The sequence below is a fragment of the Leptonychotes weddellii genome, chromosome 5, assembly GCF_054177405.1.
Source record: "Leptonychotes weddellii isolate Sample4059 chromosome 5, ASM5417740v2, whole genome shotgun sequence".
In the NCBI taxonomy this organism is placed as follows: domain Eukaryota; kingdom Metazoa; phylum Chordata; class Mammalia; order Carnivora; family Phocidae; genus Leptonychotes; species Leptonychotes weddellii.
The window spans coordinates 104,524,888-104,547,804 of NC_138373.1; the positions used below are offsets into that span (position 1 = coordinate 104,524,888).

General features: G+C 51.7%; 1 protein-coding gene across 1 annotated transcript; it reads right to left on the bottom strand.

The window, feature by feature from the left end:
- Positions 1–185: 185 nt before the first annotated feature.
- SPRYD3 (SPRY domain containing 3) lies at positions 186–14,722 on the bottom strand. Its single transcript, XM_006741565.3, has 11 exons — positions 14,618–14,722; positions 12,737–12,883; positions 11,654–11,729; positions 11,014–11,138; positions 10,558–10,693; positions 9,517–9,702; positions 3,400–3,549; positions 2,928–2,985; positions 2,156–2,275; positions 1,897–2,069; positions 186–1,565 (listed from the first exon to the last, which is right to left on the bottom strand). The coding sequence occupies exons 1-11, from the start codon at positions 14,638–14,640 to the stop codon at positions 1,431–1,433; spliced, it is 1,329 nt and encodes a 442-aa protein (XP_006741628.1). The 5' UTR covers positions 14,641–14,722; the 3' UTR covers positions 186–1,430.
- Between the last annotated feature and the right edge of the window lie 8,195 nt (positions 14,723–22,917).

Below are 22,917 nucleotides of genomic sequence, written 5' to 3' on the forward strand. Positions count from 1 at the left end.
CCCAGGGGCATACCTGTGCTTCTTGGGGGCATCCCAGGCCCACAGCCAGGTCTACGGAACACACGCCATCCCCATCCTGGCCTCATACTGGTCCAAGTCCAAGCTGCCTCAGCTACCCCCACCTCTAGCCCTGTCCCTGCCCTATGGACTGGAAAGGGTCCCCCTGTCCAGGCCGTACCGATAAATACAGAAACTTCATCTTTATTGGCTGTATAAACATCTCTGGGCTGTACATACATTTCATACATCGTAGTGGAGGGCCGAAAGGGGGGACCCCAGCAACACAGCAGCTCACCCCCTTTCCCCAAGGCCCACCCACTCTGTGCAAACCAAGGCCAACAGCTCCTGCTCCCTCCCTCCCAGGAGAAGTCACTGTATGGGGAGGGGGTCAGGGGTCAAGGCCGTAGGAGACAGGAGGGCTTGGTGGGGGAGGACACATGTTAAGTGCTAGACTCCAACACTGAAGCGCAACAGGCAACTGGCACAGGCAGCAAGCTGGGGCCCGGGCGGGGGGGGGGGGTAGGCAGGGAAGTGGAGAGAGGGGCCAAGCTGCCCTCAGGGTTCACAACCACAGCTCTGGGGTCTTGCCCTCACCATGGCAGGAGAGACCTGCTCTGGAGTCTCTGCCTACAGCCCGGGGAACTGGGGACAAGGGTGCCACCAGGTATCCCAAGGATGGCAAGGAGGGAACAGGAGCCAAGACCCCAGCCCCCCTCACCGAGTAGCCCCTCTCTCCCTCCATTAAACACATAATGGACACCCACCTAAGTGCGTACAGCTGTGGGGGGCCAGACTCAGACTCTGTGGGACTATGTGGTGCCTGAGCCGGCGGTGAGGGAGAAAGCGGGCTCTCAGGGGAAAGAACAGAGACCCTGGAATAGTATTCCTGGGACAGCAGTCAGTGGAAGGAGAGAGAAGGCCCGAGAGAGCCCCCCTAGCCCAGCCAGGGGGGATAACAGCAGCAACTGGTCCACACAATGAGGACAAAGAACAAAAAGAAGAGGCAAGGAGAAATACTATGGTAAACAGGGGAGGGGGCAGTCTCTACTCCACCCTCTGCAGAGCCTCATGCCCAAATAGCAGCTGAGACGGGTGCCCACTCCTCTCCACTCACACGGCCAGACGGGAAAGGGGCGTGCGAGCGTCCACCAGCCAAAGCAAGTGGGACTCACCAATATAGCAACACCATTCTTTGGGCCTGCTTCTTTCCAACCAGGGACTTAGGCCCAGGACTGACTGATGACCGGGGTGGCACCAGGTCAGAAACGTGGGCACAGAGGGGCTTGGCAGGGGCCTGATCTGGGAGAGGCGGAGGGGCTACGTACTCCCTGGGGCCTGCTGGGTAAGCAAATCCTGGAAGGCAGGAACTGGGCACCTGGCTCTGCAAAGGGCGAGGAAAAGGAGACGGGGCAGGTCTAGGGGAGAAGCCCCTAGCCACTCAAGGGATGCAGATCCACTTTTACTTTCTCCCCACAGCTCAACATTCCAATGGTGGGGAAGAAACCCCCAGAAGGTACAACAGCATCCTTCTTCCCGATGATCTTGCCATTCCGAGTGAAGAAAACCTGGGGGTGGGGGCACAGAGAGGAAAAGGCTGACTCTGGCCTCCTCTGATGATGCTAGAGCCACACAGGCCTGAACTGCAAGCATTCCCAACTCCGAGAACCGCCGGAGGGGAGAGACTCAGGGTGATGTGGGAAGTGACCACAAGAGGGCGTCTGGAAACCAGCTCCCCAGCACAGTCCAGGCAGCGTCCAGCACCTCGGAACACACCCACCACCAGGCTTTCCCCTCTTCCCAGCTCTGGGGCTCTGGCTACAGTCCTATTCCCCACTAATGCCAGCCCCTGCCCAGACCCAGGAACCCTAGTCCAACCCCACACCCTCCCCCACTTACCACCACCTTCTTGCCCTCATGCTCTTGCTCAATCTCTTCCCCATCTTCTTCCTCTTCCTCTTCCTCCTCTTCCTCTTCTCCCTCCTGGTGCAGGTACATGACATTCCGGACGTTCCGGACGGCTCGGGCAGTTGGGGACAGGATCACTGTGTCACAACTGTCATCACTGTCACCTAGGAGGGCAGGAAACCTGAGCTCCTGTGGTGCTGCCCCCACCGTCTGCCCGAGCAGCCTGGCTGGCCACCCCCACCCCACTCACCCTCACTGTCCAGAATGTAGTCCCGGGGGAACATGATTCCACAGCCCATAATGTCCCCTTTATAACAGCGTGGCCCGAAGGGGTCCCCCACACCACTGCCATGGAAGATCTTCCCGTCATCTGTCAGGGGGGAGGGGAGAAGAGAAGACACACACTTGAAGGAGGGGCTGACACTCTACCCCACCCCTCCAGAGAGGCCCCTGTTTCAAGCAGAATGCTTGCCCACCTCCCTCTCTGGCCACAAGTAAGGGAGGGGGTCAAGGTGAAACAAAAATGGAGAGACAAGTAGAAAGAGGCCCCAGATTAAAAAAAAAAGGAGAGAGACACAATGTCTGTTCACACAAGGAGCTGAGGGGCAGACTCCCTCAGGGAGCTGGCGGAAGAGGGGAGAAAGGCCAAGAAGGGGATGGGGGTGACACCAGGAGCTCACAGCAACTCCTTTCTTAAGAAAACCCTAAAGGAAGTCAAGCCGACCAAAAAAAGAAAGTGCAGAATCTGCAAGAAGGGCGCAGAGGGAGCCAACTCAGAGGCCTGGAATGTCCAGTTTGGGCCCAGATTCCCCCGCCCCTGTTCGGCTCCCCTTGCTTTTCAGGCTGGGAGGAAAAACACAGACAAGGAGAAAGCACTACCGGCCTAGGGAGGGGAGATGAGACGGCAGCAGGGGAAAAGGCTCTCCAGCCGGATGCTGGAGGGGAGACCATTTGCGGGGGTTCAGGAAAATGGATGTCCCTGTGCCTGTATGTGCCCCACAGCCCTGGCAGCCCTGACTCACCTGCATGATAAGCCACAGAGCCTCTGCTCCAGCCAGGGTGTCTGTTTTTGGGATAATCCTGCACCAAGAAGGAAAAAGAAAACCTATGGTTTTCTATGGAAAGAGGGCAGGAGAGGGCATCTGAACCTTCAATCTTCTTAGACAGATGGCTGCTCACACCCCTGCGGCCTCCCACACCCTTCAGGCACGGGGAAGCAGGGGAAGCAGGGAAGGTGACCACGGCACTTGGCTTTCACAGCCGGGGCTGCAAGCTGCCCCCACCCCACCTTTAGGCCCAGTGTGCGTGGTGTAGTCACGACCCTCTACCTGGTCCTAGGTCATGGGGGGAGTCTGTACCCTCCCACAGCAAACACATACAACCATATTCTGTCCCGGGTTAAGACCCTCCCACCACAGCCCACCCACCTGTCCCCATCCCAAGAGCCCCAAAGCTGAGCAGCTCCACAGGTAAAAAGCCAGCACGAGTGCCCACCTTCCGGGCCAGCCCCAAGGCGATGTAGCATTTCTCTCCAGGGTCCACGATCTCCACCTCAAAGTAGTGGCTACGGGTGCTCAGTGGGTGCCGGGCCTGGGCCAGCCCCACGTCAACGATGCTCTTGCCCTTGCCCAAGTACTCCAGCAGCTGTGGGGGAAGAGCCAAGGGCAGTGGGTGGTGCGGAGGGCAGACGGACACCTGCCCTAGAAACCTGGTCCCAAGGCACTCCAGACCAGTTTCTGGGTCTGACAAAACCTCTGGCTGAAAGGGAAAGGTTCCTAGAGGCGCACCAGGCAGGCATGAGAGAATGGGGAGGACCGGCGGGTCGCAAAGGTGGCGGCATGAGCCGGAGGACTGGCCCCGCACCCATCTGTCGCCTGAGCTGCAGATTCTCCTTGCTTTGGGGGAGAAGTGGGCAGCAGCCCAGGCGGCTGAGCACCATGGAGCACACTGGGGGGCTCTAAGCTATGGCCTCACTTCCCTGAATCACCCTGCTGGACGAGGCCTCCCCAGGGGCCCTGGGTGCAGAGAGAAGGAGCCATGAAGACTAGGCTGAGCAGACCCCTGGAGGGGCCTAATGGGGAGGACAGGAAGGGTGCAGAGGCTGGGTGCCAGCTCCAGATGTCTGAGGGAGGGGAGACGAGCTCAAAAACCAATTCTGCCTGGGATGGGACTACCATAATACCTCAAGGTCCGTTTTACTTGGCTTCAGACAGAGCTGGGTCAGGGAGGTGCCGAGGGGAGCCAGGGAACCCAGAACGACCAGCTCTACTCCTCTGCTTAATGTGAGGGCCGGGAACAGGCGGGCTGAACACATGAAGGCAAGCTTTCCTGTTCACAGCCCCTCACAGCTCTTGTAGAGCGGAGGGGTGTGTGGAGGTGGGGGGAGAGTGGAGGTGACTGATGGACTCTTGGGGCTCTTCAGCTCCACAATGGCCCTGCCTGGGCATGATGGGGCGGCAACCCCCAAGCTGGGAGGATTTATTTATCAGTTGTCATGGTAACAGTGGGGTTATGACTCAACCCCATCCCCTCTCCCCACCCTCAGCATCACCTGGGAGTCCTTAATCCCTTTTTAATTAGCCAAACTGCCCCTCAAGACTTTATTCTACCCTCCTGCCCCTCCAGCCCTGAAGAAAACACTGCCTGGGGACATCCTCCACTTATCCCTGGCAAGCCTTTGGACGCTGGCCTCTCACCCCCAAAGAACTCCTGCCTGAACAGGAAAGGAATTAGGCTCGCCTGCACCAGCGTGGAAGCCTGCGTGTGTCTCCGGCAGAAGCAGGGCCTGCATCACCACCTTATTCAGAGAGGAACCGGAGGGACTGGATCCCCTTCTCAGCCTTGGATCCCCAAAGCTCTGCCACCTCAAGTCCATTCTCCCCCCCCTTTCCAAAAGAGTCCTGGAGGCAGGGGGAGATGACCAGGGGAAAAGCCAGAGCCGCATGGGCAACCTCCGATATCCACACCCAGGCTCTTTCCATTTCCTCCAGCCACGATCCTATATGTGTCGGGTTATGCTGCCTCTTTCATATTTACACCCCTAGCCCAAGTCTTCTCTGTTAGCTCCCACTGCTTTCTTTCCTCAGAATGGGTCCCTGGCAGGCCACCTTCTGATTTACTCATTAAGGCCCACACTGCTGGAATTCCCCTCACGGTCCTGTGTTCTCTGCTCAGCCTGGCTTCCTCCTCTGCATCTCCCTGCAAGCGGGAGGGGTGGTGCCTGGTGCGCATCCGCTGGCGTACACTCCACCCAGTGCGAGCAGCCCCCGGCCCACCCTCTCCGGCCAGCATTGCAGAACTGGGTGGGGGACCCCACAGCTGCCCTTGACCCACTCCATCCAACTGGCCTCGGCGTAGGAAACACAGTGTTCTCCACTTCCAGAGCCAAGAGATAGATGCTCCAGATCCCGATCCTTGGGAAAAACCCGCCCAACCATTCCCTCGGCCTCAGCCCTGCGGAGGGCAGCCACTGCAGTCTTGTCTGTGGATAGGGTGGGGACGCTCCCTCCAGCTAAAAAGGTCGGGAGGATGAGGCACACGACGGTGGAGCTCTGCCACCCACTCCCCGGCCGGCACACCACTCAGACAGCCGGCTGACAGCTGGGAGGCTAGGTCCCTGCAAATGCTGCCCTCCGCAAGAGAGGAACACCTGACCCTCAGGGTGTAAGCCGCCTCAGTTCATCTGCTCCTGTCCAGTGAAGTCTCCCCGAGTGCTCAGAGCGAGTCCTCTGGAGCGTTCCCAGCACTTACAGGGGCAGGTGGGCACTATGGCCTCCAGACAGATTGTAGCTTGAGTTCACTCCTCCCCTCCTGAGACGGGGCTATTGGCAACCGAGAGCAGATAGGAGGTTTAGCCCCTGAGTTGCCAGACTCTCAATGCTGGTCCCTCAACCTGTGCCTCAGAAGCCTCTCAGAAAGAGAATCACACAGACCTGGGTTCCGATCCTAATTCCTGTTACTTTTTAGCCATTGACTTTGAGCAAGTGACTTTCGCTAGCGGTCAGTACCTGTTCTGCCTTCCCCTAGATCAGGAAATGGGAGTTAGACCAGAACATACCAACACATCAATACTCCCTAAACATTAACAGTCCAGTCCCCCACAGCTACAAAAGACTAGACCTGCCAATCACAGAAGGAAACGACCCTTCATCTCAGCCCTTACCTCCAACTACAATGGCCCCTTAGGCTCCCAGAACTGGTCACAGTCCCCCCTAGGAGAGATAAGCACACCCCAGATTACTCTATCCCAACCCACCAGCTGTCCCCTTAGTGCTTCTCCTCCAACAATGCCCAATCAATAGGAATGCTCCCCTACATCTTTGGTGGGGGTAGGGGCACCCATTCCTTGGGGCTTTCAAGTCCCCGACTCCTGCACCTCCCCCCCACACCCCCAGAGCCTTGGGAGGCCAAACAGGTGGACTCGAGGGCACAGAGCAGAGGCCACAGCACCAGGTGCAGAGAGCCTCTTGCACTCCAACCCCCCACCGCGTGCGCTTAGCGGTAGCGCCTTCCCCGCCTCTGCTCTCCTGCTGGTTCTCTCCTGCTGGTATCCACCCTCCTCCTCCTGCCAGCAGAGACCCTAATCCCTCTTGACAGGAGCAAGGGAGGGCTCAGTGCCTTGAGGGCCTAGAAGCAGCTGAAACAGGAACCCAGGACGTGCTCCCCACCGGCCAGCTCAGGCTCCAACACGGTCTCCTCCTGGGTTGGGTTGGGTGGGGGGAGGACCACTGGAGGGTGGGGCCTCATTCACCCCTCTTTGTGTACCAAAGCTGTTGCCCCGTCACTAAGGAGTTGTCAGAGGAGCTATGAGCAGGAAACAAAGACAGAATGAGTCTAATCCCCCAGCTTTACCCACTGCCCCCCACCCTCCACACATGACTTCACTTTGCAAGGCCTGGGGGCGGGGGCGAGGTGAGGGGCAACACCCCCATCCCTGAGCAAAGACAGCAGCCACTCTTCAACACCCTCAGAGCTCTGCAAAGGGAGGACTCTTTGGGAGGGGAAACTGAGGCCACAGGACGCAGGGGGAAGAATTCCATTCAAGAAAGAGCCAGGTCTGTATACAAACAACTGCTGAAGCTAGGTAGTGGGTAGATGGGTGCTCACTGTACCATTTTTTCAACTTTTCTGTATGTTGGAAATTGTTCATAATGTAACGTTAGAGCCAAAAAAAGGGGGTCAGGAATTTGTTCTTCTTGGTGGAAGAACCAGTGTGAAGGGGAGAGAGAGGTAACTGAGACTCCAAACTGAGAGAGAGGCCTAGAAGGCAAAGGGTCCCATGGCAGCCAGGTAAGCTCCCCTAGAAAGGCCAGGGCTAAGCGGGCTCGTCAGGAGACTCGCAGGGCAAGTCCGGATTCATCTCATGAGAGGGGCCAGGAGGAGAGACGACGGGCTACAGGAGAGAGCTGGGGAAAAGGGCACAGCATGTATCCAGCAGTGGACAGGGCAGGGGCAACAGATCAAAGAATGAATATCTGGGCTGAGTTTTGCAGCTAATTCACTGTTTGACATTTGAATCGGTCTCTTTGCTTCTGTCTGGGGCTGTCTTTTCATCAGCCACACAACAAGAACAACTCTGGGAACACAAGGGCTGTCCCGATGACGAGAATGACTACGGGAGGGAGCTCCAAGCATCCTGGGTCTGGGCGCCAGGGATGCTACAGGTCCTGCATGGCAGGTAACGGTCTCCAGCTCCGCACTGGGAAGCCCTGGACCGGATGGCGTCAGAGCCTCTCCCAAACCTTTATGGTTCTAAAAGGCACTCTACTGGAAATACCACTCAAGGCAGGAGAAACAGGCTCCAACCCACAACAAGAGGTCTGAGGCCCCGTGGAAAGGCTCCCCACAGAGGGGATGGAAAACAGGAAGAGCAAAGAGGGGAAACAGCTGAGCCAGACATCTTTAGAAATGGGAGGTACAGGCGGGGCCCTAATGACCTCTCCCAGGCTCCTCCTGGGGAAACAACTCTGAGGGCTGGATCAGAAATACACCGGATGGTCAGAAGAGACAAGAGGGAGCAGGGCAAGAGACAAGTGGGGACAGAAGAAACTGGGTAAGTCACCCTCATTTGGAAGATGGGGTAGAGGGCAAGAGGAGAAGAGAGGCAAGTATCTATCAAGAGGCTCATGCCCCAGTCTGCCCCAGCGGAGCAGGTGCTCAGCGAAGAGTGTGCCCCACCTGCCGGCAGTACCAGGCTGGGGTGAGGGTCTGAGAGAAGAGCCAAACTTCACGGCGTATGTCTAAGGAAGAAAAAATTCTCCAACGTGTGACCTGAGGGCATTGGGGGAGGGCAGAGAGGAAGGAAAGCTATTTATAAATGTCTACAGGACTCTACATCAATTAGAAAAGATTGCCTGGAAGGAGCTGGGGGCAGAGTGGGGACAGGTCCAGGCAGGGAAAGGATGCCAGGAAAACACTCTTGAGGAGAGGTCGGGGATGAGAGCTGGAACATCGCCCTGGCTCAGTCCCAAGTTCAACTCTATAGCTGTTGTCAAAATGATGGTGGAAGGGGGGAAAGAAAGGAAAGAGATGAGGGTCAAGGAGTGGGCATCTAAAGCCCCTGGCTTACAGCCACTGCCATCCTCAGACCCCAGTGCCAGAGGGGGTGCAGAATGTCAGAAGCAGCAGGAGGGCACACACTCTGCCATTTTCCTTGGATTTGACTCACCTTGAACTCCAGGATGGGGGGAGCTTTGCTCATAATCCACTCCCAACCCCCACTGTTTCTGTTTTGCTATCAAAGGCTGAGTTAAAAACAGCCTGAGTTGGGGTGAGAAGGCCAGAGGGTGGAGAAAAAGATTGAGCCAGGAGCAAGAGGGCAGCCGAGGGACAAGTCGAAGTGGGAGGCCCCAGCAGCCCACTGGAGGTCAGGGCCAGACCCCTGACTCAGCAGCCATTCACTCCCAACCCAGCATGAGGCACAGAGGGTAGAGTTGAAGAATTTCCCTCTCCCAAGGTCCATATACTCCTCAAGAAAGTTTCAAATCCAGGGAGAGACCAGAGCAGGTACAACGGGAAGATATATAAAAAAGCAAGCTTTGGAGAGTCAAGGATTCTCACCGAATCTTCATCTGCCTGTGTTCTTGTCCTCTATTAAAATGTAGGGAGAAGATAGAAGACATTGACATTCACACTTACTACAAAGAGATCTCAGAACCTTCCCCCACAGGAGTGGGACTTGTGACCACACATGCCCCACAGTGAATGGAGAGCATGGGCCCGCTGAACTGGGATCAGGCCAAAAGGGGGATCCAGGCATCCCACCTCCAAATGAGCCCCAGCCTCTCAAAGGCACGTGTGCAGGGCAGCAGAGGGTATCAAGTGCTGAAGGAACCAAAGAAGGCAAAGGAAAACCTAGTACTGTGCTGAGAGTAAAGCAACTAACCTGAGTTCTCAGGGCCAGGGAAGGGAAGAAAGACAATCAGCACTACGGAGAACACAGACCTGGATTCAAAGAATCATGTCAAGGCCCCAAATTCCCATTTCCCAAAACCCTACAAGACACCGTCTTCATTCCCCATTCTAAGCAATTCAGACCCACTTATGTGGCCCACGGGTTTTCGGCGCAGCCCTCCCGGTCTGCCCACTCCCACCCAACCGCCTCTCACTCACAGTTCCGCAGACTCGGACATCGTGCAGCCGGCCCCACTCGTCCTCGTAACTGTCCACCATCATGACACTGTCATCCTCGCGGCCCAGCTCGGCGTTGAGGTGCAGTCGCACCTCCTCACCCAGAGAGTGCATGCCCACTGCTGGGAACAGTCCATCTGGGGACATGGGCATGATGGTGGAGCCCACCTGCAGGGGAGGGAGGGAGGGCTGGAGGGAGGGAGCTGATGCCAAGCTCCCTTTTCCACAGCTCACCTAATTCTCACGAGGGTACTTTTGAGAAGATGCGACACATAATTATCACACACACTGACAGACAGAAAAACAGAGGCACCGAAAAGTTGAAAAAGTGGCTATAAGGACTCCTGGCCAAGCAAAGTATCCAGAGAGCTAGAAGGCAAACACAAGTCTCTTGACCTGCTACCAAATGCTTCTGGCACGTGAGTGTGTTCTGGAGGAGGAAAGTGCGGAGGCACGGACGCTAAGGAAGGCCAAGCCCTGAGAAAGCCATCCTCCTGGGGTGGGAGAGGGAGCTGGATAGGAAAAGAAAGAGAGCTGGGGATCCCTCTCTTCTATTTGCTCTTCCCCATCCCTTCACCACTACTAGTCTCTCTCTGAAGAGGAAAGGAAAGAAGTGAAACAAGAAAATAACACACAGAAAGGACATATCCTCAAAGCCTTCAAGGCAAGGCTCCAAAGAGGACCTCCAGCTTATGCATCCAGGCCATAACCTCTCCCTCTCTTTTTCTGCTCAAAACCTTCCCCCACATCACCCGATCCTGTCCCCCACAATCTCTGCTCACCCCCCACTGCACTAACCTGCCCCTCTGCATCTATCATCTAGGCTAATGCCCCGGCTTCCCTGGGCAGGGGAAGTGGCTTCTCCTATATGCAGACTTTGGGAGAAGCTGAGGATGGCCTGAAGGAGGTGGGAACTAAGCCTAGGGGTCCCTGGGCAAGCCCCAGCCGGTAGGTTATTTTCATTCCCACAGTTCCTCAGATGGCTTCAAGCCACTTAAATCCCACCCAGGATTTCCCACTCACCCGTTTCCCATTTTTGGTGAAGAAGATCTGGGCAGTCTGTACATCAAAGGACACAGGCTCAATGCCGCAGCCAATCCGGTCCCCGGAGTTGCACTTTGACCCAAACTGGCGGCCTTTGGCTCGGCCATTGTACAGCCTGTGGAAGGAGCGGCACAGACACAGGACCTGAGCCTGGCCTCCCAACTTCTCCCAGGCACTGACCCCTGGGGCCCCTCTTGCTGCTCCCAGTCACTCGGTGATGCATCTGCCTGTCTCCACACATGAGCTCCACCCTCCCCTCTAAGTCTGCCAACCTCCAAGGCTTGCTATCAGGCCACCTTCCCGTCCTGATCATAAAGTCCATGAAAATACCCCAAGATAGGTAAAGGAATGGCAAAAGCCACCCACGGTAGTCCTTTGTATCTAAGGTCCCTGAATCCATAGGAAAGGGGTCAGGTTCCACAGGAAGCAACTCACTTGCCGTCATCAGCATGGTAGGCTACGGAGTCGGGCAACCAGCCGGGCTGGTGATCCAAGCTGTAGTACTGAGGGACCAGCCCCACAGCAATGGTGCCCCGGACCCCGCTGTCCACAATCGACACCTGGAGGGAGGACAGCAGGGCAGTTAGCAGGCACCAGAAATGGAATGAATTGCTGGGGGCCTGGGGAAGGGCAGTCAGACATCAAAGACTCAAAGAGGCTCAAAGAGACAAAAAAACATGTGAATCAAAGAAAAGGGCACTCAGGGAAGAACTGGGGAGACTAGGGGCCTACTTTATATCATGATTACTCAGAAAATCATTTCCAAATTATGGAAAAAGATAGGAAATGGAGCAGAGGCTGGGCTCGGGTTAGCAGGTGGAAAAGGCCATGAGTCAGAGTCTGGGATATGTGTCAAAGTCTACCTAGCTGAGGGGCAGGAGAGCATAAGGGACAGGGTGACAGGACTAGGGCACCCATCTCTCAGCTGAGGCACCATGCTATCCTGTGCCCTTTTCTCAGCCAAGTAGACAGCCCTGATGGAAAATTAAAAGGATCGGATCAAGAATCTAGTAAAAGAGCTCCCTGGAGCTTAACAAGCTCATCCCCTGCTCTACCCACCCACTGCCTTGATCACCTCAAAATAATTGCTGTCCTTGGTCAGAGGTCGAGAAGCCACATAGCAGCCAACTTCACCAGAGTTTCCATGGTAACTGATGGAGGAATGAGGGGGGAGTTCCATTAGCAGCCTAGCCCAGGAGTTGGGGGGAGGGCCTCAGCATCCCCCCCCCCCCCCCGTGAGGGCCAACACAGAGAAGAATCCACCAGGCCACACTTCAGGACATCTGCACCGACACCATCACAATATACTTGAGATCACCCACCCCTCCCGCTGCCTCCAGCCAGGGTCCAACCCACACCACACCAACACAAGCCTGGTTCCTTCATTTCCAGGGGGAAAAGAATGCAGAGTCTCCCTTAGTTGCCTAGTAGCGGGTCTCACAACCCTGTCTAAGCTCAATCCCTCATGCTACAGCTTCAGCCCTTTTCCTCTGGCTCTGTCCTCAGTGGGGCTGAAGAACAGCTGCTGGTCTCTATCCTCTATACCAAAGCCCTTCGTAGATTGGAAGGCAGTTATTCAATCCTCACTCCTCAGCTTTCTTGTCTCTAGGCTAAATAGCACTACTTCCTTCCCCCCTTCAGGGACAACTTTGTCAGAGAATTAGGCTCAGAAGGAGTCAGGGAGGGGGTTCAAGCCAAAAAAGAGAGAGAAAACAGACACAAACACACACACCGGAGGGTTGGAAGGTGGTGGGCAGGATGCACTACAGAACTGTCCTTCCCAAAACAGGAAATCCATTGCCTCTGAAATGGGCCACTCTCCACCAAACCCAACCCCTGAGACGCAGGCTGAGGAGACACAAACACCCCACACGCCCACTGGAGTCCTCTGAACAAGGCACTTGGGCAACTCAAGACACCCGCAGCTTCCCATCTCTGACATGATTGTTTCCAACGTGGACCAGGACAGAGTGACCTGGAGACACAGGCAGAAGGGAGTGCGGGCTGCAGCAGCCCACACTGCTCCACTCAGAAAGGCCTCCAGGGTCAAAGGCCCCCCCAGTGCAGTGCAGACAGTGTTCTGCCTCCAAAAAAGCCCTTTTTCATCTCTAAGATCTGGCACAGCAAGGAAAATGTGAAACCACTCCTCTGAACTTACCTCAAAGTGTCTCCATCTACAAGAATGTGCTTGAACCTCTCCTGGTATCGGAAAGCCCGGACCTCCCGAATCTCCCGGATCCTCCGGCGCCAATTCAGAAACCGGTAGTGCAGGTTGAGGTCATCCATCTTGTTCATGAGAACAAACCTGCCATGGGGAGAAGGGGACTGAGAAGGAAGCAGGGCCCTGAGCAAAGCAGCTCAGCCTGTTCGACCCAGAAGGTGGACAGGGCACGGGACTCGAAGTCAGTCAACAATCCCCATCTGCATCCTTTCATTCGGCAAACACGTACTGAGCTCCCACTATGTGCACCGTTCTTGGTGCTAGGGATATAGCTGTGAACAAGATGGGTGGGATTCCTGTTCCCATAGCACGTCCATTCTAGTCGGGAGGAATGACAGATGAGACACAGACCCGACAATGTTGGACAGTGGAAGAAACAGCAGAGTGGGGTGACACAGAATAATGGGGTAAAGTCTAAAGACTACTTTGTATCCAGTGGACAGAAGAGGCCACTCTGAGGTGACATCTGAGTTGAGAAGAGGCCAGGCACATGCCAAGCCCAAGAAAGAGTACTTCAGGCAGAGGGGACAGCCAGGACACAGGTCCTGGGGTGGAAAGAAGCAGCCATGGTAGAGGAATAGAAAGGCCAGGGTGGTTGGTGTGTAGGGAATGTGCGGGAAAATGTTCAAGAAGAGGATGGGAAAAAGGCAGGGGCCAGAGAGAGGCCCTACAAGGCCCTATAGGCCATGTTAAGGAGTTTCCATTTTATTGCAAGTGGGATGGGAAACCTCTGGAGAGTTTTAAGCTAAGAAATGAAAGGATTTTAAGGTTTATCAGATTTTTTTTTTTTTAAGATTTTATTTATTTATTTGACAGAGAGAGAGAGAGATAGCAAGGGCAGGAACACAAGCAGGGGGAGTGGGAGAGGGCGAAGCAGGCCTCCTGCGGGAGCAGGCAGCCCGATGCGGGGCTCGATCCCAGGATTCCAGGACCATGACCTAAGCCGAAGGCAGACGCTTTAACGACTGAGCCACCCAGGTGCCCCAGTTTATCAGATCTTAAAGATCATTCAGGCTGTTGGCTGGAGAACTGATCATAACAGAAGCAAGAGCAGAAGTGGCGAACAATTAAGTCGGAAGTTGATGCAGTAGCTCCAATGAGACATGGCATCCATTAGCATGGTAGCAGTGAAGATGGAGAGGAGTAGAATGACCTGGGTATTTAAACCACCAACAATGCTAATGAATGGATGGATGGATGGATGGATGGATGGATGGATTTATTTTTCCTGGAAGCCAAAAGTGAGAAAAACGGGAGGTAATTTTCTCTTCCCATCACCCCAAACACTGGTACAGGGGTTCCATCAAGGCGTGGCGGTGCCTTGCATACAGTAGGTGCTTAAATAAGCCTCAGCTGGGCTGAATTCAATCCTAAAGCGCCTGTTACACCCTGCTGCAGTAGCTGCAAGCCACCACGTGGCCCAGAAGGGTAGGCACCAGCGGGGCTGCGCTCCTCGCACGCAGCCAGGGCTCCACCCCAGATACTGGCTCCCAGACCTGGGGACATCTGCTCGCCCAGAACCGCACAGCCTTGGCACCCGCGAGTGGCAGCCGCACCGGGTCCCGCCTCCAGCCCGGGCACGGCCTGGTCGCTCAGACGAGACCCGGGGGCCCGGGGGTCTGGCTCGTCACCGCGACTTACGCGCAGTCTCCCCAGGCCCGGCACCGGGCCGAGGAGGGTCCCGATGCAAGAAGCCCCGTGACCGGGGAGCAGGCCCCGCCCCTGACCAGGGAGGCCTCCGCCCAGGACCCCCGCCTCCCGCCTCAAGCTCCGGGGAGACCCGAGACCTCCGGGACCCCGCCCCCGATCCCCGCCTACCGGGGCCGCCGCGTCCTCCTCATCCATAGGCCTCTCAGCTCCGCACACTAGCTCTTCGGCCGCCGCCACCACACACATCCGGGTCCCCGCCCTTCCTACGCTCCCCGAGGCCCGCCCCTCCCCACCCACCCCGGCCAATCTGCAGCGGCCCAGGGCGACAGGCACCTGCAGGAGCCAATCGGAGGACGCAGGCAGGGGCGGGCGCGGCTCGGTGTACTGGGTACCTAGCGCAGGATAGGGGTGGTAAACCCGAGAGTCGGAGGGTGGGAGGTGGCGACGTGGCGGCGCGGACGCCGCGCTGGGCGCCCTGGGCGCCCTGGGCGCTGACTGGGCTGTCTAGGGGCGGCTCCTGCGCGGGGCGGGGAGAAGGTCGCTGCGCACCTTCGGCGGACTGCCCGTCTTTCCTGAGCGCTCCTTCTGTGCCGGACGTGGCGCTGAGAGAAAGCTTCATAGGAATGTCCTTTTAATCCACTCAGCAACCTTCTGAAATGAATCTTGTTATTATGTCCTTTTTGCTGATGAAGATCCTGAGGCTGGCCTCCATAGCTCGTGCGCCTCACTGTTCCCACATGCTTTCTATTCTCCGGAGCCATGCTGTTACCGTGTGCTCTCCATTCTCCAGAGCTCCGTGTCATGTCCTCTTCCGCAGGTTCTGGGAACAGTCCATTCCCGGAGGAGAGAACTTCGGATGCAGAAGGCACAGTGGCATAAACGTCACGCTGTTCCGGAACGGAGGCTCTGGGTGTGACCTAAGGAAAGTTAGGCCGGAGTCATTATGTGAAGGGAAGAAGGATACTCACATTTATTGAGCACCTACTAAAGGGTGTTTAGGGCTGCCCGATCGCCTCCCATCACAAGATCTCTCTTCCAGATTGGAGGGTTTTCCCTCCTCTGCATTCTCATACCATGTCGTTTGCGCCTCATCGCTAGCACTTTTTACAACCTTTTATTATGTAAAAGTCATCTCTGTATATAGATCAGTCTCTGCTAGACTGTGATATCCTTCAGACCCTGGGCTTTATCCCATTCTTACAAACAGTTATTGTTACAAATGTTGGGTGGAATGGAAGCCATCATCTTGTATACCAAACGGCAGCCATTTGGCATGATGGAAATAGATGAGGGAAGTAAATGTAGATGGGAAATTGGGAAATCTGGATTAGAGCCTCAGTTCTGTCTGTGCCTGAGGTCAGGTCTTGGTGTTCTTACCCATAAAAAGAATTTTGAAGCATGTGGTCTCTCAGCTCCCTTCCAACCCCTGGATTGCATAAATCGAGTTACTCTCCCCAGCTCATCTCCAGCTCCTGTTTCCTTCATTGCTACTCTTTGACCTCCTCTTCCTGAGCTATGAAAATACCCCAAGCCTCAGCTCAGCTCTTCCCAAAGGCAGCCAAAAAGCAACAGGCCAGGGCAGCCATCCCAATCCCACACAGGGTCTCCTGGCTCCCTCCAGGAACTAGCTAGTTAGTTCGGGCCTAAAATGGAGAGATGGCAGAAAAAGGTTTTCCAAAGTGTTACTGATGGTTGGTGATTCCACTCGAGATTTCCTCATCTTCAGGTCCCAGGTGTGGGGCTGACCCTTTTGGTGAATCCTCAATCTGTTGGCATTCTCAGGATTTAATTGGTAATTTGTACTTGATATCTAAATGTATTTGATCAAACAACTTTATTGAGATACAATCGACATACAATAAACCCGACATATTTAAGGTGTACAGTTTGGTAAGTTATGTATACACCCATGAAAATATCACCACAGTCAAGATAGTGAACATACCATCATTTCCAAAAGTGTCTTTGTGCTCTTTTTGTAATCCCTCCCTCTCACTCTCTCATCCCCAAGAAACGACTAATCTGCTTTTTGTCACTAGTTTAGTTTGCATTTTCTAAAATTTGACATAAATGAAATCACAGAGTATATGCTCTTGCGGGGGGAGGAGTGTCTGGCTTCTTTTATTCAGCATAATTACTTTGAGATTGGTGTGTCATGTATCAGTAGTTCATTCTGTTTTATTGCTGAGTAGTATGCTCCTGGGTAGCTATACCACAATTTGTTTATGATTCACCTGTTGATGGGTGGACATTTGGTGGTTTCCAATTTTGGGCTGTTACAAATAAAGCTGCTATGAATGTTCATGCCAAATCTTTGTATGGACATACCTTTCATTTTCTCTTGAGTAAACCCTAGGAGTGAATGGCTGGGCCACATGGTAGATGTATGCTTAATTTTTGAGAAATTGCCGAACTGTTTTCCAAAATGGTTGTATCATTTTATTTTTATTATTATTTTTTTTAAAGATTTTATTTATTTATTTGAGAGAGAGAGAATGAGAGACAGAGCATGAGAGGGAGGAGGGTCAGAGGGAGAAGCAGACTCCCCGCCGAGCAGGGAGCCCGATGCGGGACTCGATCCAGGGACCCCAGGATCACGACCTGAGCCGAAGGCAGTCGCTTAACCGACGGAGCCACCCAGATGCCCTGGTTGTATCATTTTAAATTCCTATCAGCAGTGTATGAATGTTCCGGTTGTCCCACATCCTTTCCAACACTGGTGTTGTCATTCTTTTTCATTGTAGCCATTCTAATAGGTATGTAGTGGTATTTCATTGTGGTTTTAATTTGCATTTCCGTTATGACTAATGATATTGAAAATCTTTTCACGTGCGTATTTGTCATCTGTATATCTTCCCTGGCGAATCTTATTATTATACCTCCTTTATGTAGATGAAGATCCTGAGGCTGGCCTCCATAACTAATCCTAATAGGTCTACAATCAAGAGAGTGAACATGTCTGTGCAAGTCATTTGCCCAGTTTTAAAAATCGAGTGGCTTCACTTAATACTGCATTTTGAAAGGTCTTTATAGGGGCGCCTGGGTGGCTCAGTCGTTAAGTGTCTGCCTTTGGCTCAGGTCATGATCCCAGGGTTCTGGGATCGAGCCCCGCGTCGGGCTCCCTGCTCTGCGGGAAGCCTGCTTCTCCCTCTCCCACTCCCCCTGCTTATGTTCCTGTTCTTGCTATCTCTCTCTCTGTCAAATAAATAAATAAAATCTTAAAAAAAAAAAGTTCTTTGTATATTCTGAATTCAAATCCTTCATAAGATATGTGATTTATATTTCTTCTAGTCTGTGTCTTATCTTATCATTTAACAGGGTCCTTCAAGAAGCCGAAGTTCTTAATCATGAAGATGTACAATTTATCAAGTTTTTAATTTATGAATCATGCTTTTGGTGTTCTATTTAAGAAATTTTTGCCTAACCCAAGGTCACAAAAATGTTCTCCTGTGTTTTTTTCTAGAAGTTTTATGGGTTTAGATTTTGCATTAATCTATAAGCCATTAATAACAATTTTTTTAATTTTGAAACAATTTATACTTGTGTGTGGAATTCCACATGCCTTTCACCCAGCTTCCCTTAATGTTAACATCTTATATAACCATAGTATAATCATTGAAACCAGGATATTAACATTGGTATAAGACTGTTAAGTGATTTACAGACCTCATTCAGATATCACCTATTGTTTCACTAATATCCTTTTCCTTGTACGAGATTCAATCCAGGATCCCACATTACATTCACTTGTCATGTCTCCTTAGTCTCCTCGATCTGAGACAGTTACTCAGTCTTTCCTAAAGAGTACAGTTGACCCTTGAACAACACAGTCTTGAACTGTGCGGATCCACTTAAACATGGGTTTTTTTCCTGATAAATACAGTACATCTGTGTGTAACTTTTTTTTTTTAAGATTTTTATTTATTTATTTGTCAGAGAGAGAGAAAGAGAGCACGAGCAGGGGGAGAGGCAGAGGGAGAGGGAGAAGCAGGCTCCCCGCTGAGCCAGGAGTCCAATGTGGGGCTCGATGTGGGGCTCGATCCCAGGACCCTGGGATCATGACCTGAGCCGAAGGCAGACGCTTAACGACTGAGCCACCCAGGCATCCCTGTGTGTAACTTTTGACTCCCCCAAAACTTAACTGCTAATAACCCACTGTTGACCAGAAGGCTTACCAATGACATAAACAGTCAATTAACACATATTTATATATATATAGTATTCTTACAACAAAGTAAGCTAGAGAGAAGAAAATGTTACTAAGAAAATCACAAGGAAGAGAAAATACATTTACAGTGCTATACTGTACTTATTGAAAAAAACCTGCTCTTAAGTGGACCAGTGCAGTTCAAACCCATGTTGCTCAAGGGTCAACTGTATTTGATTGTGATGTATAAGATTTAATTGCTATCTCCCTAAACTTACTCTGGTTGTTTAATATTAAATTCCAGGCTCTCAGGCCAAAATGTTAAGGAATAAAAAAGAAATATTTGTTCTGACCAACGTTTTGTTACAGCCTAGGATACTTTCTTCAACAGCTTTGCCAGAGACAGTTTATAAAGAGAGCACAGCTGGCCTGCCCCAAGGGGTAGGAACCCAGACCTCAAACAGTCCCAGGTTGCCTTTGGAAAGAGCCCAGACTTAGGCTGGGGGTATTCTCATAGCTCAAGAAGAAGAAAAAGAAGAGGTCTAGTCTTTTCATGACTGGCCAGGGATCTTTTACTTATGATCTTATTAATTATTTTCTTTTTTTTTTAAGATTTTATTTATTCATTTGAGACACAGACATACAGAGAGAAAGAGAGCACGAGCAGGGGGAGAGGCAGAGGGAGAGGGAGAAGCAGGCTCCCCGCTGAGCCAGGAGTCCAATGTGGGGCTCGATGTGGGGCTCGATCCCAGGACCCTGGGATCATAACCTGAGCTGAAGGCAGACGCTTAACTATCTGAGCCATCCAGGAGCCCCTAATTCTTTTCTACTTTCTTTCCTTTTTCAGTCTGTGCTGTTTGTCATAATAATATATTTCTTGTGTTTATTCCTACCCTACCCCCAAAATAAGGCTACCTCTGCTTTTATTTGCCTTCAAACAACCTCTCTCTAGCTCTAGAAATTACATGTTGGTTTACTTAGATAATTTAACAAAGAAGTCTGCATTTAACTCATCCAAAGTCTTAATGTTTTTCTACATTATGAAAGTTTTTATGCTGAAGTGAAAAGATCATTGAACTTGGAATCCAGTGGATCCCACCATCTAGCTGTGTGGCCTTTAACATCTCTAAATATGTCTTCTTATTTGCAAAGTGGAGATGGTAATGGAACATTGTGAGAAAGATGCAAAATATAAACAAGCATTCAGTGAACTTGAGTTGAATCTGAATATCTCTGCCTCCTCTTCAGAATGAACAGCCCTCATCTGTTTGGTTCTCACAGGCTAGTGTCCTCGCCCTGTTGAAACGTTGCTGAAAGTTCTGGATCTTTTTCCATCCAACGAGGACTTCCAAAGCCCAGAGTTCAGATATGAACGTGATTTTGAACCAGGGTAGGATCATTCCTCCATTAAATGCTGAGTACATTACTGTGGGCCAGGAACTTAGACACTTTATTCATTAGAGGAAAACAAAAACAAAAACACTGAGTACCTACCAAGTATGTCACATGAATTTCCCCTAACACACTCACAACAATTCTGTAAAGTAGGTATTGCAACCTGCATTTTGCAGAGGGAAAATAGAGAATGTGGCCCCTATCCTAAAGGCATTCATAAGCCAGTTAGAAGAAAGTAAGATATGGTATATGAAAAGCTGCTAGAGGGGCGCCTGGGTGGCTCAGTCGTTAAGCGTCTGCCTTCGGCTCAGGTCATGATCCCGGGGTCCTGGGATCGAGCCCCAAGTTGGGCTCCCTGCTCAGTGGGAGGCCTGCTTCTCCCTCTCCCACTCCCCCTGCTTATGTTCCCTCTCGCTGTGTCTCTCTCTGTCAAATAAATAAATAAAAGCTTAAAAAAAAAAAGAAAAGAAAAGCTGCTAGAAATACAAGATAAACTATAAGGGATGTTAAGAGGAGACCCAAGATGAATAGCCACATGATTGGTAAAGACAGGTGCTGCTTCCACCGCATAGAAGTCTTCCCCTCGGGGCGCCTGGGTGGCTCAGTCATTAAGTGTCTGCCTTCGGCTCAGGTCATGATCCCAGGGTCCTGGGATCGAGCCCCGCATCGGGCTCTCTGCTCGGCGGGGAGCCTGCTTCTCCCTCTCCCACTCTGCCTGCTTGTGTTCCCTCTCTCACTGTCTCTCTCTGTCAGATAAATAAATAAAATCTTTAAAAAAAAAAAAGAAGTCTTCCCCTCAGTCCTTCCCTGTGAAATTTCTACTCCTTCAAGAATCAACCGAAGCATCACCTCCCTGTGAAGCCTTCTCTGATTCTCCCAGGCAAACTTGGGTTCTTCTCCCTCTGTGTCACTTAGTCCTTGGTCCCTCCTATCCTTACATAGTGTCATTGTTGATATGCTTTTCTGTTTTCCCCAGAGAATGTGAACTTCTTGGGATCAGGCTGAACAGACTTAATTTCATCCAGAGCTTGATAATAAAAATTAGAGAAGACGGGAAAAGTTAGGAATGTGATTATGAATAAAAGCTCAGAAGTATGGGGCTCCTGGGTGGCTCAGTCTGTTATGCATCTGCCTTCGGCTCAGGTCATGATCCCAGGATCCTGGGATGGAGTCTGGAGTTGGGCTCCCCACTCAGCCGGGAGCCTGCTTCTTCTGCGTGCCACTTCCTCTGCTTGTGCACTCTCTCCCTCTCTCTCTCTCTCTCACTCTCTGTCAAATAAATAAATAAAATCTTAAAAGAGCATATTTGGTCAAGGGGTGGGTGGTTCTTGTAAGGTAATAATAGGGGTTATAGAACAAGTGGATTAAGAACCATGGATTTGGACTTGATCCTGGAGTTATTAGGGAGTCATTGAAGGTTTCTGAGCAGAGGAATTATATGCTCTATTTTCATTTCAGAAAGAATAGTCTGGGTACAGAGTAGGTAGTGTCTGAAAACGGGGCATTCCAAAGGAAAATATTGGTATGGTCCAGGTGAAAGACAATGAGAACCCCAAACCATCAGGATGCCCATAGAAATGGAAACACTTTAAGACCTGGTTGGGGAAGGGGGTGGTACCTGGGTGGCTCAATCAGTTAAGCATCTGACTCTTGATCTCAGCTCAGGTCTTGATTTCAGGGTCATGAGTTCAAGCCCCACTTTAGGCTCCCTGCTGGACATGGAGCCTACTTAAAAAAAAAAAAATGTGGGGGGGGGTGCGGAAAAAAGACCAGATGGGAGAACCAACAGGAATAGGTAATTTCAGAAGAAAAAAGAGTGGAAGACAACTGGGAAATTGGGAAAGTGATGAGACTACTGGCAAAATAGGAAAGCTGAGGAATGGTTTGTGGGCGGAAGAATATGTATGGTTTTAGATGTGCTGGGCTTGAAACAGAGGCAGGTGGAAAATTCTATTAGGATCCTAGGTAATGTCTTCTGGTTTATTTCCCATATTCTTTCTTCTGATGCCTAATGTTCTGAAAGCCATGTTGACCATGGCAACATATTAAAGGCTCAGAATTTAACCACAGATGCTCTGTGGAATGGCCCTTTTCCCAGTCCAAGTAATCATGTTTAAAGAGGACTTTTGGAGATGGATTTGCCCAGGAGATGGTTCTAAGCAAAGACCTCCAGCAACACTGTTGAAGATAAGTAGGAGGCTGGCAACAATGAGGCAGGTCACAGAGGGCTCAAGTGAGATCTGAGTTCAAACCCCTGCTCCATCACTTCTCTCTTTGAAGACTCAGTGTTTTCCTAAAGGAAGAACAATGGGAATAACATCACCCACCTTATAAACTTACAGTAAGCATTAAATGTAAAGTGCTAGCACAGTTCTCAGCATATAGAAAGTATTAGATAACATAACTATTAGCATTATTATTATTAATTATTATCATTGTCATTGTCGGCAGTTCACGTGGCCATCCTCTGTAGACTGTGATCTCCTTGGAAGCAGGGGCCATCTTACTTATTTCTGTATCCTCAGCTCAGGGCATGGGACATACAAAATTTTTATTTGTTTGTTTGTTTAGAAACTGAGATTAGGGACGCCTGGGTGGCTCAGTCAGTTAAGCGTCTATTTGCCAAAACTAAGAAACCAACATTGGTATATCACTATTAACTAAATTCCAGATTTTATTTGGATTTTTTAAAAATATTTTACTTTTGGGTGCCTGGGTGGCTCAGTTGGTTAAGCGACTGCCTTCGGCTCAGGTCATGATCCTGGAGTCCTGGGATCGGGTCCCGCATTGGACTCCCTGCTCAGCAGGGAGTCTGCTTCTCCCTCTGGTCCTCCCCCCTCTCATGCTCTCTCTCTCTGTCTCATTCTCTCTCTCAAATAAATAAATAAGATCTTTAAAAAAAATTTATTTTTGGGGTACCTGGGTG